The sequence below is a fragment of the Rhea pennata genome, chromosome 3 (genome assembly GCF_028389875.1).
Source record: "Rhea pennata isolate bPtePen1 chromosome 3, bPtePen1.pri, whole genome shotgun sequence".
NCBI lineage: Eukaryota > Metazoa > Chordata > Aves > Rheiformes > Rheidae > Rhea > Rhea pennata.
This window is the reverse complement of record NC_084665.1, coordinates 32,742,852-32,759,676: the sequence shown is the minus strand read 5'-3', so window position 1 is coordinate 32,759,676 and position 16,825 is coordinate 32,742,852. Positions and strand designations below refer to the sequence as shown.

At 39.3% G+C, this 16,825-nt stretch overlaps 1 protein-coding gene across 1 annotated transcript; it reads left to right on the top strand.

Annotated features, from left to right (window-relative positions):
- Positions 1-21: 21 nt before the first annotated feature.
- SLC4A1AP (solute carrier family 4 member 1 adaptor protein) lies at positions 22-16,717 on the top strand. Its single transcript, XM_062571952.1, has 14 exons — positions 22-573; positions 1,238-1,424; positions 2,154-2,276; positions 3,064-3,124; positions 3,892-4,031; positions 4,166-4,326; positions 5,464-5,533; positions 9,620-9,809; positions 10,610-10,721; positions 10,931-11,156; positions 11,941-12,015; positions 12,453-12,520; positions 14,848-14,920; positions 16,284-16,717. The coding sequence occupies exons 1-14, from the start codon at positions 34-36 to the stop codon at positions 16,331-16,333; spliced, it is 2,076 nt and encodes a 691-aa protein (XP_062427936.1). The 5' UTR covers positions 22-33; the 3' UTR covers positions 16,334-16,717.
- The last annotated feature ends 108 nt before the right edge of the window (positions 16,718-16,825 follow it).

Sequence of the window (16,825 nt, the reverse complement as noted above, 5' to 3'; positions counted from 1 at the left end):
CGGCGGGCTCTATTTGACGCCGCACCGGGGAAGATGGCGGAGGCCGCGGAGACGGAGATGGAGCTGGGGCCGGCGGGCGGCGGCTCTCAGCCCGCCGCCGCCTTCAAGCGCCCGGAGCTGCCGGCGCCGGCGCCGCGCGGCCCCGAGGGCGGCGCGCCGGGGCCCGGCCCGCCGCGGCCGGCGGCGGGGGCGGCAGCGCCGGCGCCGCGCTACGAGGAGCCGGCGTGGGGGAGCCGGCCGCCGGGCGGCGCCGGGTACGCGCTGGAGGTGCTGAAGGGCGGCGTGGCGCGGGGCTCGGTGCGGCTGGAGGGCGGCAGCTGGTTCCTGGTGGGGCGGCTGCCCGGCTGCGCCGTGGCCCTGGAGCACCCGTCGGTGTCGCGGCACCACGCCGTGCTGCAGTACCGCGGCGGCGCCGCCGAGGACGCCGCCGCCGCCGGCTTCTACGTGTACGACCTGGGCAGCACGCACGGCACCTTCCTCAACAAGGCGCGGGTGCCGCCGCGCACCTACTGCCGCATCCGGGTGGGCCACGGGCTGCGCTTCGGCGGCAGCTCCCGCCTCTTCCTCCTGCAGGTGCGCGGGGGCCCGCGGCGGGAGAGGGCCCGGCGGGGGTGGGGGTAACGCAGCCCCTAAGCCCCGGGGCCAAGGAGGCACCTGCCGCCGGGGGAGGAGGGCTGGGGTCCCCCCGCTGCGCCCCCCGGCCTCGCCGGGCGCTCCATGTGGGAACGGGCACGGCCACCTCTGCGGAGGCACCGGGAGGCCTCAGCGCGTCGACGCTTCCGAAGGAGACGCTGTTCAGCAGTGCGGTACGCCCGGGAAGCAAAGCGGTGGTGTTCCTCCGTGATCGGGGAGAGTTTTTCCCAATAGGAGCTTGGAAAGTGCTCAGAGCACCCTACAGGCACTGAACAGGTTTTAGACGCTCATTCCATTTAGCTCCTTACGTGTAGCACAGGAAACAGATCTGTGGAAGTCTTTGCATTCTGCCTTAAAAAACAGCCACGCTTCAGATCGACCTGCCTACTGATACACCTAGTACACAGTAATGTGTATTTCTTTTTTCTCCCCTTTGGATGGAGTGTTAAAATGAATGTACCAGGGAGCTGCAAACCTTGACAAATAGCCTAATGTGAAAGGCACTATAATGATTTGTGTTATTGTAGTTAACTTGCATGTCTGGAAAAAATGCTTCATTTAATTTTTAAAACACTTTGTGAAGATTATGGCTTGCATTTCTTAGGGACCTGAAGAGGACCAGGAGTCTGAGTCAGAACTAACTGTAACTCAGCTGAAGGCACTGCGCAAGCAGCAGCAAGCAAAATTAGAAAAGACAATGTTGGGGGAGGACTCTGACGAGGAAGATGAGAAAGAAGAGAAGAGAAATGAGAGCAGTCAGAGCAGTGATATGAGCTGCTCGTGGGGAATGGGTAAGTGACAGAGCATCTCTATATAAATGTGCTGATGTGCCTTGAAAGTGTTTGTTGTTGTTGTTGTTTTTGTTTTATTTTTAAACCAAGCCTTCGTGAATGATGGAGTTGGAATTCCACCTGAATGCGTGATGTCCAAATCCAGTGGAGGCTTTTAGTAGACCTTTTCCTTTTGAAAGTAGGCAAACTTATATCAGACAAGAACTATGCTAGAACTTCTCTTAAAATCAGGAAGAAGGTAATATTGCTACAACTCAAAAAGGAGAGGAAACTAAGAGTTGAGATTTATGCTGTATGTTGTGTGTCTGTAATGGGCACATTTTCCCCTAGAAGGTAGACTTTAGTAGCTTGAGACTGTTATACAATACAACTGACTTTAATTTTTTAAGGGGAAGTCCTCATCTTAAAGTGTTAGGTAAACCATAATTAACAAGCTTTTGAGTACAAAATAAGCTGCTCTTCTGAACAGAAATGCATAAACTCATAAAACCTCTGAAGCAGTGAAATTACGGTGAAATTCATCTGCAAAATTTATATCTTATGGAATAATTAATGAGAAAATGAATGGATTGATTGGATGCAGAAACAATATTCACATTAAGGAATTTTACTCTGGAATGGCGTAGCTGGAATTTCTTTCAATCTAATAAAAGTTGAAATATGCTGCTATCCTCTTTCCAATTTTTTTTTTTTTCCTATTTTGTTTGCATTTTGTATGTCTTCTTCCAGGGGAGGATGCTGAGGAGGATGAAACTGAAGAAAACCCTATCGCTATTGAATTTCAGGAGGTACAAGATGCCTTCTATATGAAAGATCCTAGGAAGGCCTTACAGGGCTTTTTTGACAGAGAAGGTACATATTTGTTTGTTTGTTTCTCATCCATTCAGGAAAGTCTGGAGTTTGTGTTCTTGTTTTTCTTTATGACTTGAAGTGTGGAAGCTAAAACTTTTCTGTAACATTAGCTTCCTCCTCCCACCCCTTAACTCACTGTTGTAGAGCTGAGTTCCTACTTTTTAAATGGGAGGTTGCAAAGAGCACTTTGCGTTCTAACCACCTTCATCTTTTGAAGCCATATTTAAGAAATGCAGAACAATGGAATTCCAGACTGTTCTGTTTGGAAATGGCTATGATTGCGAGACAGAAATGAAAAGTATTGAAAGGCAAATAGCAGTAATGAATTGGTTTAAACTTTCAGTGGGTGCTAGTGAAGCTTGCATATGACTTGGATATTAGCTAATGTGAAAAATAAATTTATCTTCTATATAAACCATGTTTGTGAATCCAGATTGTAAACTGTTATTGCTTCAGTAAGGCTTACTTTAATGCATGCAGATGCAGGGTTGTCATTTCGATGACCTGCATGTTTCTGAACAAGTCACTTTAAAGGTGAGAGAATATTTCAAAGCTGAAAAAGCGTTGATTGTGGAAAAATAACAAAATGAGCATAATATCATCTGAAGATCATTTTGCTTACAAAATAGAGAGAGAGAAGAAGAAGAAGCAAATTCACTCCCTTGGTACAGGCATCTCATTTTCTCATATCATTTGTTTAACAATAATGATCTTGTTTGCTCTAAAACTTGTTCCTGCTTATTACAATTTAGATAACAACAATAACTTTCTCTCATTTCCTCTCTAGGAGAAGAGCTAGAATATGAATATGATGATCGTGGGCACAATAGCTGGCTATGCAGAGTCAAGTACGTTTACCTTCATTAATATTATATACATAGAGGCCAGCTTTGCTGAACTCACAAGCAGAATCTGAAGATGTTATTAGGCTGTCTAACTTGCCAAAGAGGCCAGTTGGAATTAGGCCTAAGCCCTGATACCGAATAAGGAGGCTGAGGATCGCTGCCTGTTTCAATGTCTGCATTTCTTGTACGTCAGCATTTGATATTCCGTAGAGATGAAAACAGAAAAGCAAGAGAGAAGGTTCCCTCAGAGAGAGGGAGAGAAACAAAGACAGAGTTTTTATTCTACTGTGTACTCAATTCCTGTTCTTAGGTAGTATAAGGCAAGTTTTGATCTGTTCCTGCAAGAGGCCACTAACATCATCCTATCATTAGATAAAAGATGTAAGGTAGGAATCAAATCAGATAAATATATCTCTGTGTAATGGCTGTACTGCTTTAAAAAAAAATTGCTTAAAATTTTGGTACTTAAAATAATTCAGGGATTGAAGTTTGACCTATTGCAGCATTTTTAGAGGAGTGATTTGGAAATGGATGATACAGGAAGACTTACTGTTCAGGCCAGTGGAATGAAAATTTGCTTGCATGTTTTGGGAAATCTGTGCTTATGTTTTGATTAGTACTCTGAAATGAAAGGTGAGAATACTTAACCTGGAAAAAGAGGCTAGAGTGAGACAGAAAGAATGATGTCAGTGTAACAATACAGTATCTGAGTAGTATCTTTGAAAAGCTGTTCATACTGGAGCTGTTTTCCAAATCTTTGAACTGAACAGATTGCCTGTGGATGATGCATCAGGGAAGCAGCTGGTGGCAGAGGCTCTCCATACAGGAAAGAAAAAAGAAGCAATGATACAGTGTGCACTGGAAGCTTGCAGACTACTGGATGCTAGAGGAGTACTGCGGCAAGAAGCAGGTGATTAACTAGTCAAATACTTTGATAGTCCTTGAAGGCCTAAACTAGTGATCTGAGATTGCTATCTCGAACTGTTTTATTGCTCAATGGTCTGTAATCACTTTATTCCTTACATTCCTACTCACCTTTCCCAGTATCTCGCAAAAGGAAATCAAAGAACTGGGAAGATGAGGATTTTTATGATAGTGATGATGACACCTTCCTTGATCGAACTGGTGCTGTAGAAAAGAAGCGATTCAACAGAATGAAAAAAGCTGGTAAAATAGAAGAAAAACCAGATACTTATGACACCCTGGTAAGAATTATTATGACATGTCAGATGTTTTCTCTCATGTGCGTATTATTGCTAAGAAGGAAAGCTCTTCTTTCATTAGCCTGTACTCTAGCTAACCATTTCAAATCTTCAGTTATCAATTGGCCAAGTTAGAATTGAATCAGATTAGGTTTGGTGATTACAGAATTAGAAACTTGAAGCTTTTGAGAAGGAAAAAGATGTAGAAGAAACTGTAGACTCATTTAAAAAAAAAAAAAAAAAAGTGGTTTGTTATTTCCATTTAGTGTTCACCTCACAGAAACTATCATTCTAACTGCTGCTAATTGACACGCATCCATTACCTTAAGCAAAGAGGATGACTGGCCATAGAGAATGAACTAACATGTTACCAAGAGCTGTCATTGCTTAGAACTGAGTCATCATGTAAAAAAAGTAGCCTACAGCTGCTTGTATTGCCTCTTTGGAAAAGAAGATTTCAGTCCTTGAAGTTTTGTCACCAGATGCAAGCCTTAACTTGACATAAACAAGGGGAGGCAGGAGAACTTTGCAACTCTGAAAAGTGCTTTTTGCTTTGTGGAGAGTGCCTGTCAAATATCTGAAAAGGTCACTTTATTATGGTGGAAGCATACTACCTTGTTTTTTGCCTGTGTAGTATGATCTTCTGCTTGATGGATCACAGCAGTGGATGAATTGAGTACCAGAACAAGATCCTTTTAGAACTGTTTTAAAGCATCAGAAAATAATTGCAAGCTTTGAAGTGTGCAAAGCACATCTCAAAGAAGGATCTCACCCTGCTCCAAATAAGCAGTAGCCTGGATTGACTGAGGCTAGATAGCTAAGAGCCCTACACTGACAGTAGGGTATGGAAGAAGGTTTTGAGGGTGGGGGTGGGGAGTGGAAAACAGAATGGTGGTCTAACATAGCTACGGAAGCATTATGCTTATTTTTGTGCTTTAGGAAGAAAAGTATGTGCTCATTATGTGAAAGGTCTGATAAATTGCTTAGGAAAAATCTAGCCAGTATTTTTTAAGCCTAGAAACTTCTAGTCAAAGATCAGAAATAGGAAAATTGAGATAATAAGGTAGAATATTGTGGATATCTTAAAAAGGAATTTTAAAGAAGATAAAAAGATCTTCTAAGCATGTGGTTCTTTCATAGGTCACAAAATTAAATGAAGCTGAAAATGAACTTTCTGAGATAACAGAGAGGCTGAAGGCTTCAGGGAAAGGTAAGGCATGAAGCCTCTTTGATTGCAGTGCTTTTCAGAAAGAAGACTAGAGAGGTGAAAATATATTTTATGGATATCTGTCTAAAATGCATCTTTTTAGTGTCCCTTTTTCTCAAAGAGATAGGAAGATTTGCGGGTCGCGGAATTAGCTGAGGAGGATATGTAATGCTATGTATTGGATGAAGAGTGTATGTACTGTGTATATAGTCACTTGCTAATGAATGCAAGTTTTTCCAAAAGCATACAGCATCAAAGTTAAGGAGGAGAGTGTACAAGCTCCTGGAGCTTAACAGGAGCTGAATACTTATTTTCATTTGTCTGTCCATTTTAGTTAAAACAGTGCAATTTGAAAAAGCTGTGTTTTTTTTTTTCATTCCCTCCAAAACCATTTATAAGGGGAGAGCAAACAATTGATGGAATAAAAACGGTATCTTTTATTTCATTTCCTTCATTGCAGATGCACCTTAAAAAAGAAAGATGGGAAAAGAGAAACGTAGTTAAAGTAGTTGATACTTAGTCCTCACCTCATTCAGTGAACTTGCTAACTTACGAGGGTGCCATTCAGTTTCTAGCATTGTTCCTTTTCTGTTTCATAAAGGTGACCAAAAGGATAGTCACTTGAATGCTTTCATCCACCCTTCTTTGGTTAGCATAATCATAATGTTTATTAGAACTGAAATATTAGAGTAAGAAGAGTACTCTTTCCATTTGCTTCTAGCAGCTCTTCTGTACCCTTACTCAGCTTAGATGATGTCAGGGGCATGTTCTGATGCACTGTATTGATGAGGTGGGAGGGAGAAGACATTTGTCCTTTAGCTCTGCAGTGAGGGGTTTGTTACAGACATCTGCCTGGGCTGAAGAAATATTGTCAAGTCTCTCTTCCAGCAGGAAATTTGGTGCTCTCGTGGTGCTCCTTTTTAGTTCTAAGGTTGCTTCTCATCACAGGATCTTAATACTGACATGAAAAGGCAGCAGACATCTCCATTTTCTAGCATAGAAGTGTTACATGAGAATGCATCAAGGATTAAAGGGAAAAAAAATTTGATATTCCCCTCCCTTCTCTGTTTCCAAACCCCCCATCCCCTTAAAAAAAAAAAAAAAAAAAAAAAGGGAATTGAAAGTTTGAGAATAATAGAATAGAGTTCAGAACCCATTCAAGTATATGTATATATCTGGTAGTGACAAGTTTTAAGGTATGCTACAGAAAGAGCTGCATGTTGCCTTATATTATTGATGTCTTGGAGGGGTAGAAGGAAGCCATAAAGGAAATACATTTAAGTTAATTCTTCATACAAGAAGCTTTTTAAGGGAGTTGGCAATAATAAAGGCGACAAAGTCAGTTTGTCAGTAGGGCTTCTCTCTAAGAAGCCTAGCAGCAATCTGACAGCTGTGCTCTCTTGTGTGCATTATACGGGTACGTTTCTTCCTAGTAATTCAGCCCCATGCCAAAACTCGTTTGGATCAACGTTTTTGTTGATGATTCATTATACCAGATCACTGTTCAGAAAACCTTACTTATCCACTGAGCATTCTGATAGGATGGTTCACCATCACTGAAGGAATTGTTCCTGATTTGACTGATAAGTGGTTCATAATTAATTAGCAGGAAAAGCTAATGCTTTATATTGACTGAGATGTACAATTCCAAGCGCTCATGTGTTTATAAAGCATTTGTTTATGCTGGTACTGTTTCTCAACAAGACCATTAAATCATATTGTAATAGGGACTAGCAGAAGGAAGAACCAAGTCATTCATCAGAATTTTATACTGCTAATAGAAGTCTAATACTTTATCACGGTTTGGTAAGTTGTAACTAGTTATGCAGCTAGTTTAGAGCCTGGGAAAGATTGCAATCTCAGCATTTACTAGTGGGCTCAGCAGTCTTCAAGATATTACAATACAGTGATTCAGTATTGAATGGGAATTTCCAAAAACTGGGCCAGAATAAAACAGCAGGTATTGTATCATCCATTTGTGTGCATATGTGCACATGCGCATGCTGGTTTTGTCTGATTTCTTTGGGTATCTCAGGTTAATCATAGATGTGGGTTACAGCTGTAATTCAGGAGCATTCATACTGATCCTCGGTGATTCTTACTGTTGTCTTGAGTTGGCTGGCGAAATTGCTGCATTACATAAAGTTCTGAAACCTTAAAACACTTTGCTCTGCTCTGAATGATTATTTGTAGCCAAAGGGCAAGTGTGTAGAGAGATCAGTGAGTGAATAACAAGCCAAATTGCAACATCTTTTACTTAGCATTTGGAGAATTTTAAGTAGTTGTCAGAAAGATCTCTGCAAAAATTTTAAAAATTGTTCTCTGGAGTTCTTCAGAACTGACTACTGATCTAACCTGGTCTGTTTTCAGAACTAATTTGGTATCTGTCATTCACTGGTGCAACTGAATGAAAATAAAATACATAGAGCTCCTCCATATTTTTTGTTGTTGTTGTCTGTTCAGAAGAAAAATACTGATAATTTGATGTTGCAGTAAATTGCCTTTTATCTCCCCCTTCCCCTCCCCCCAGAATGTAGGGTATAATAGACATGATAAATTCACTTCCCAGCAATGTTTAATTTTATTTAAATAGCACAGAAAACTTATGCAACAGATATTGAATGCTAACAATAACCCTGCAAGCAAAACTGCCTGATCTGAGATACTGTTGATTCCTCAAGCGGGAATCAAGCAGAGAAAGCTATTTGCAAAACAGGTAATCTGACTTACTGAAGGTCACTCAGAGAAGGATCTCTTACACTGTTCTGTGGCTAAAGAAGCAAGCTGTGGAATGGCACCTTTAAGTGTTCTGAATTATCTAACTAGACAAGAAACCTGAGCTGTGAACTTCAATGTTTAAATTAAATGTTGTGAAACATTTGCTTCAGATGCATCTTACTGGGAGTTTCAGATTTTTCAATAACAGTAACTTTTTTTTTGTCTCAGTTCACACACACATTTATGAGAGAAAAAGAAGAGTGTTTCTAGCTGAATTTCTAACATGACATGTTTTGTCATCATTTATGTTTGGGTAGAGATAGGTAGTAAAACTGGTTCTTACTTTATGGAGCCTATCAATTCTATAAATCTTTGAACAGTTTCTTCTGTGGCTTTCATGTGTTTGCGAAGTGTAAACTGTATTTTGTTCTAGATCAGAAATATTCATATTAACGGAGTCCTTCTATAAACACTGATCTTACAAAAATTTTTAATAAATTTTTAATAGTTATGTATAATTGCTTAAATGGGTACTCTTAACAATTACTTGTACATCACATTTAAAATGTGATGTACTACTTAACTATTTAAAGCTGAACTAAAAATAAACCATTGGTCATATAATTATTCTTGTGCATGTATAGATTTATGCCTATAATAATGCAAGTAAATATTAGATGTGCCCATTTTAATACAATTTAATAAAATTGTTGCCTGTCAAAAGGCTTGTTCAAATTCTCGCAACAAAACTTTTCTTCTTTGCCTCCTAGTTTTTTATTGAACAGAATATAAACACTTCTGAAGCATTATTAAAGCCCAAGAAAGGAGTTTTCTCTGATCTCTTGAAATCCGTATGTTAGAATTCTGTATTTATTTTTGTTGGTCATTAGAAGTTTAGGTTTTCTTCTTTAGTTTTATTTTAATTAGTTAAGACTACATAAAACTATTAATATTTGAAAATGGGTGGAGTGCAGAGTCTGTCATTATTTTCTTGAAATATATAACAGTGTTTTCTCATTAGAAAATAACATCAAAGCAAAAATAAATTTTGCGTGATTCTCCTAACAGATAATATTATCCTTATGTGCACTCAGTCTTCTGGGAGAGGAGGCAGAATCATGTGTTGATTCATTTTTAGGTTTGCAGATATGATTACGTAACACCCATGCAGTGGTGCAGCATATTGAAGATGAATAATGTAGAGTACAGACTGACTTACTCATAAAGAAACATTCGTTTTTAAGAGAGAGGCTTTGATATCTGAGTGAATGAATGTTTACTGTCAGGCTCTTGTTAGGAGTTAGAATTTGATCAGTATGAGTCTAATCTCCCCAGGAATAATTGTATATATTGTCCCATTATCTTGCCTAGTCCAGTCCCAGCCACCAGCTCAAGATTCTTTAGATGAATTCATGACTGAAATGAAATCTGGATGCAGCTTAGACAGTGTTACACGGAAGAAACTTCACTTGCGGTCTTTTGAACTGAAGAAAGAGCAACAGAGACTAAAAGGGTTAATAAAGCTTGTTAAACCTGCAGAACTGCCTGAGCTGAAGCTCAAGTAAGTAATATTAAATTCTAAAACAACTGCTACTGTATATTGTCCATAGGCAATTGTGCAATCCTAGGTTTCCGAAAGCAACGGCAGCGCTGCCTTGCAGACTACGTGGTGTGTCTCCTTAAGGAGCCACAGTGCCTTTTGGCTGCTGCTGCACCTGTGGTTGAGGCAGGCACACAATAGTGACAGGCCCATAATGTGGAAGTGAGAGGGGAAGAGAACTGAGAGCATAGTGTCTCTTTATTCAACCTGGATCCAAAAGGAAATGGAGAATTTTACAGTACTATGTATAAAATGAAAACTACGCTCACACCCTGAAGTGCACCTGGAAGTCAATTGCAGTGGCTGTTGAAATACTGCCTAGCAACACTGCTTCAATTCAGGAGAACATACATGGTTTCATCATTTCCTAGTAGCAGCTTAATTAGAGATTTAATTACTTAATTTACTTAAATTGAGGTTTGGCCTCTGAGTGTGCCTTTATTTATTTTTATTTTTTAATATGTTATATGTATACATATATATACACACACATACATATGTAAGTTACATGCATATATGTGTATGCATGTAAGTATGTGTGTGTAAATTAATTGGAGGAAGTATGTTTGATAGATGGGCCTGTCCTGGCAGGTATCTGCCACCTAGGAGTCATTTCCTACAATTTGCTCTTGTATTCTGCAATTGAAGGCTTAAAGGGTTTCTCTGTATTCACTGTTATTTTGCAGATATTTCCCATTTGTAAATAGAAGCTTTGTTTGATAATTTGTGTACTGTTTTTCTCTGTATCTGATTTTTATTAGGAGTGGGAGTTACAATCTGGAAGCAGAGAGCAAGCCTAAAAAGATTACCCTGCCTCTGTTTGGTGCAATGAAAGGGGGGAGCAAATTCAAGCTGAAAACTGGAAGCCTAGGGGTAAGTTGGACACCGAGACCAGCTGTAGTATGGGTTTTGGCTGGCAATAGCCATTCTATGCCCTTGCCCAGTCTTCTGGGGTGCAGTCTGTCAGAAAGGCAGTGGATCATAGAGATGCAGTCTAGGGGAGCTCAGGCCAAAAGAATGAACATCGGTAACACCTACCTCTATATTATCCTAGCACTGATGCGTAAGTTTTTGTCCTGCAGAAGTTGCCTGTCAAGCGTCCAGATATCCCAGAAAGCTTGTTAAAAATGAAAGATGATGGACCGGAAGAGGAGGAAGAAGAGGAGGAGGAAATGGAAGAGGAACAAGAAATAGAAGCAATAAGCAGCAGAGCATCAAACCTAGAAATGAAAATGACAGCAGAGGAAGAAACAGGAAAAGAGACTTGTTCTCCTTGCAAGATCAAGAATCTGGAATCCTTTCAGGATGGTAAATCGTGGATTTTGATTTTTCTAGTAGTGAAACTGAATCTGTAACTGAATTTTCATAGCTATGTGAAACTTCTAGGATTTGGGTCACAGAGTTGCCAGTAGTATAACCGTAGATTTCTTTTCCATAGATTTTTGCCACAAGTTTAGAATTTTTGTGTTAAAAGCTTAGAAATGGCTGAATTTCACCTAGTCAATGTCAGAACTCTGCGTAGCAGTCTGTTTCCTATGATTTTGGTGAAACAGAAGAAATCTCCCGAAAGATCAGGAAAGGTCCTATGTGAGCCCTGCTTACATTAGATTGAGCAGCCATATGATAACAATGTGTTGTTGGCAGGGAAAGTGACTTAATTAGAAAGCAAATGTCTATATAAAGCTTCAGATCAATTTTTTAAGGAGGAAAAACCACACTGAAAGTTGCAAGGGAGAAGTATTTTTATTGTACAGCTTACCTGTAATTCAGCCTTTTACATATCAATGTGGTATATGTGGAAACTTAGGAATAGTGTGTCTCAGTGACATTATGTGTTTGACAGAAACCTAATTCTAGGTTCTTCTTTTTTCTTAATGCTGGCCAAGTTTAAAAGTATGTTTTAACTAGTTACAAGCTTTTAATACGGTATTGTGATGGACTTGACAGATGAAATAATTTGGAGGCCTTCTAAGTGAAAATTACTTCTTGAGGTGAATGTAGCTAATGTTCTCTTTTGTACTCTGTTTCAGGGGTTCTACTCATCAAAGTTACTGGAGAGTATTCACCTAGCTGTTTATCTTTTGTTTTACAGGAGTTCACTTCCTGCCTGAGCCAAAGATACTGAGGAATAAGTCTCAGATGGGACCCTCACAAGAGAAATCTCCAGGTGAGCAGTGCAAATTTAGACTAGTTGCAGGAGTATATGGATTCAGATACTACCTAAAGGAGCTATTGACCTCTGTCAGTAGAGGGAAACTAAGCCTAATCTAGAGCATAAAGCAAGAATCTAGAAATTCAGAAGGATTGTTTTGCTTGGGCGGTACTAAGTGTCTGATGAGGATAAGTCACTTCAACTATGAAAACTACAACATGGAAAACTTGAACATAGTCATCAGCTGCTTTGAGATTCTTTATTTAAAAAAAGCGTGAAAGGAAAAGAAAAATAACAGGATGTTCAACAGACTTAAATGTGAATTTTGTTGCAGTAAGCTTTGTTGAATTTCCTTTTTGACATATCCATCTTTGTGAACTTTCTACAAGTCTGTTTCTGATAGAATTGGTCATTTATGCTGTGTGGTAAAAACACATCTTCTTTCTTCTCAGCATCTGAGACAGCATGTAAGGAACCTGAAGAAACATCTGAGAGAGTTAAGAAAAACAGCTCAAGTAAGGTCAGTTATGATTCCTTGAAACTCTTAAGCTGCAGGAGTCATGGTATCATTTAGTAGATTCCTTATTAATGAAACAGACTAACAATTTGATCTAGTGTGACTTGGTTACGGTAGTGCTTTTCTGCTCTATAAGACCCAAATGCAGAATCACTCATCACCTTGAGACACAGCTTTTTGAGCTTCCAATGAGAAGGTAAAGCACAGCATTTCAGACATGACAGAGGTTTCCATACAAGGCATCATAAAACAATAGAGGCTCTCAGTTCAGTCAAACTTATTTTTCCAACTTTTCACTTGGCAGTGCTGGTATTAAACCTCTGCAAATCATGTATTTTCCTGTATCAAATATTCTTTAGAACACAAATGCTTTCTGGGCTACACCGATGGCACTGCAAAACTTTGCTTGGAGAGTAGGTTGGGAAACAAACATTGGCTAACACAGAAGAGACTGGACTGGTGAAGAACTAAAGTTGTAGCTTCTCTGTATTACCATTATCAAACTTCACCCTTCTGGAAGATGAGGAAATAGACAAGTATATAAAATTGTTGTCTTTGGGAAACCCAATTATTATTAGATTTCATGGATGTACCAGATAATATTCCTCCTGTGCATAAGATTTTCATATGCCTTTCACATTTAGGGGATGAGAGGGCAGCAGGCAATTACTGGTTTTCTGGAGGTAGGAAGAAACTACTCTGATACCGTACTCTTAGCCTAATTGATTATTGTGAGGTACTTCGCTTTGGAGTACTTCAGTCTCTTATGTTGCCTGCTATCAAAGAAGATTATTACACTAAGTGGGCCGTAAGTTCTGACCATCGTGACAATTTTTTTGTGGTGGCCATCTAATTTTAGGACTTAAAATTGATAGGTGCACTCTTCATATGCACTGCACCGTCTTTTAAAGAAACTTAACTCTCTGGCAGCTATGCGTGTTAACTGCCTGCTTTGTTGTTAGTCTTGGCAAAGGACCCAAAAAGAGGATAGGCGCAGCCCTTGCAATGGTCCCTTATTGCTGACCTAAAGCGTGTTGATAAAGGAAGCAGGAGTAAATTTCTACTGCTTCAGCCCAAGATTTAATGTTTCTATGAATGTGGGAGAACAAGGCAGCTTCTCACACTGAGGCAGTCAAGTCAGCACCTTTCAGCGGCACAGAACTTTCTCCAAGAATTCTAACGCTGAGCATTTTCCAAATGCCAGGTGGCTTAGCTGTATTCTGTCTCCTATTACAAATCACTTTTTCCCACATGCTGTCTCTGCATTTGGGCTCAGACATAGCATGGAAAATGCCAATCAGAAGTCAGCATGTTGTGGGGGAAGGGTGTTGTTTTGGGGGGCAATGTTTTAATGTTTGAGAAATAACTTCAAATCATATAAAACTGGAAAAACAACATTGTTATTTTAAGTGACTATTCACAAACCATATTTAAAAACTGTTGAACTTCACAGTACAATGTTTTCCAGAAAACTAATCTTCCGGAAGAATTCTTTTAGAGGATAATTTGGGGAAGGATAGATTCCGAGGGAATGAAAAATTGCTTTGACTATCTACTTAAGACAAATCTGTACTGAGTAACATGGGTACATTCTGAGCTGTTAGCAAGGTTTTACTCTACAGTTGTATGGGGTTTTTAATTATTACTTATATGCAGATGTTGAAAACAAAACCTGTTGAGAAAATGATGCTGATGTAGCAAAACTGAAAAATCTTGGGACAAAAATGCATTGCATTGTCAGTACTTAAATTGCAGTGAATCAGTGATGCCAATGAGACCAGAATTTTTTTGAAAAACTAAGTTACCCTTACTTAATAGTTGAATTCTTATATATTTCAATTTGAAAATGACTTCAAACCCAAAGTTTTCAGTTGGATTGTGCCTTAAAATGACTAAAGCACTTTTTTAAGACTTCTGCTCTGAAGTTTTATCCTGTGTAAAGAAATTCAATATTGAGTGGCACTACCATAACATTAGAGCGATAAGGTTGAGCAATCCAGAAGTGGAATTGGAGGGAGGAAGGCAAAAGTTTTCATTGAAACAGAAGATGTCAAATACTCTTACGTTATTCAGTAAAACTGTTGAGTGTTACATTAATTTATTCTCCCTGAAATAGTCTGCCCAGCTCTTCTATATCAAGGCTACAGTGACCTGATACTGACCTGGTCCTGTTTTGAGCAGGAAGTGGGCCTAAATGACCTCCAGATGTCCCACCCAACCAACATTTCTATGATTCTGTGACTTATTGGGAATGAACTAGATTGAAGAGATTTATGCAGCTATGACACAGCCAGAGTGCATCACCTTGAACATCTTTTCTCCTTTTGCAGGTCCAACCAACATTTTTTTCCTCACAATATCCAGATGATGACCCAGACTACTGCATATGGATTCCTCCTGCAGGTATTAACCGCTTAAGGGTTTTTTATTCCTATAGCTCAAGAATCTATCTAACAGGTAGTCAGGGTTTCCTTGTAATGTAGAGGAAAAAAAGAAAAAAATCCACAAATACTTTACCTAGACCTATTGTTTTCTGGCTTGTTATGCCCCACATTTATTCATTGTATGGCAATGCAAGTCTTGCAGTGAAATGCTGAGTATTTATATGGTAGCTTGGTCTTGCTGAGTGAATGGTCAGATGCACCTTAAGTTTGTTTTTCTGTTTTCTAACACTTCAGAGAGCTCAATCCATTCTTTAGCCTTCAATGTGACAGGACTTTCCTAAGAAGAGGTTCCGTATACGTAGCCAGTAAGGATGCAATTTATGCATAGAGACACTCACATTAGACAAATAAGTACTTAAAGGGATCCCAAGTGACTTTGTACAGTCTGTAGCACAGTTTCTTTACTCCTGGTACTTAGCTATGTCCACGGTTTCTCTGATTGCACCTCTGTGTTACAGCATATGTTTAACTCCAGAGATACTGAATTCATCTTTCTGGTGCCTCCTTTCACATGTAGCAATACAGTGATCTAGTTTAAAGAGAAACTTAAAACTTTACTAGAGATAAATCCTTCAGCAATCTTAGCATTCTCAGTTTTTGTCGAAGACTGGAACCTAAAAAATTTCTGTAGATTTTTTCAAAAATCATTGGATTACAAAATTTATCATGTGTTTTGGAGAGAGGTCTTGTTAACTCTTTGTAGGAGGTATGGAATAACTGGTGAGTACATCCAATATATGTTAAAATGAACTATTTTTTTAATTTCAGTTCTGAAGTGTTTCTATTTAAGTGTAGTTATTGTAAACAATGTAATGAATGCTCAGTTGCTTTGATGACATCCTGGATCGTGCTTATAGGTTTCCTAGTAAGTTCAAAGATTAACCTTCATTTGGTAGATTAGTGACAGTCAGTCATTTTTAATAAGGCTGTTGTGGGCTTAAAACATTGGCAGGCTCCAGAGGGAATAAGAAAACTGAGTATAAATTTCACTAAAGAAAACTATATGGTGAATCTTCCTTTAAGGAAAAAAATGCACTTCCATGGCAAATGAATCAAATGGAACAAAATACCTGATTCAGTAACTTAGAGAAGGTATGATCTGGAAGGGCCAAGCCCGTAAAAGGGAGCTCCATTTCCTGTGTGAGCCTGCTAATAAGCTTATTTCCTTTCTAAGCTAGTGTAATGAGCGCACTAGAAGAAGAGGGAAGGGAATGCACTTGAAAGTTTAAATGAAAACGTTGTTATCTTCTTTGTGCCCATCTCTGCTACAAATTGATCTTAGAGAAAAAAATACGTACAACTTTTTCCTTTTTGTTCATTAGGTCAAAGTGGTGATGGCAAGACTCACCTGAATGAAAAATATGGCTACTAAGATTCAGACTCCAGAGAGTGCTCTGAGGTTCAAAGGACTGTTCTACTTCGGACTCTTTCTGCACATCAAGTGAGGAATAAAAGTTGTTTTTTGAGACGCTGTTTCAAATTCAAGAACATCAGCAGCCATTCTGCTTTCCTTTTGGCATCTGTTGTTTATTTTCAAAAAGACTTTTTAAAGATTCCTGACCCTTGCCCACACATTCTTCTGCCTCTTCCTTGCAATTTTAACCATGTCCTTTTCATTTAGTGTGGACCTGTAGATTCATTTTCCCCCCTTGTATATAACAAAGATAGTTAAAGAAAAATGCCCTCGGTATACTTACAGGCCTGATACATTTTATTAATGCTGGTTTTATGCAATTAAAATGAAACGTTGATGTTATACTCTATTGCTGCTATTTGAAAATAATAGTTAGGGCAAACAGGCTAAAATTCATATTTTATTGATGAAAAACTTCTAATTAAAAAACAACTCTCTCCATTCCTCCCT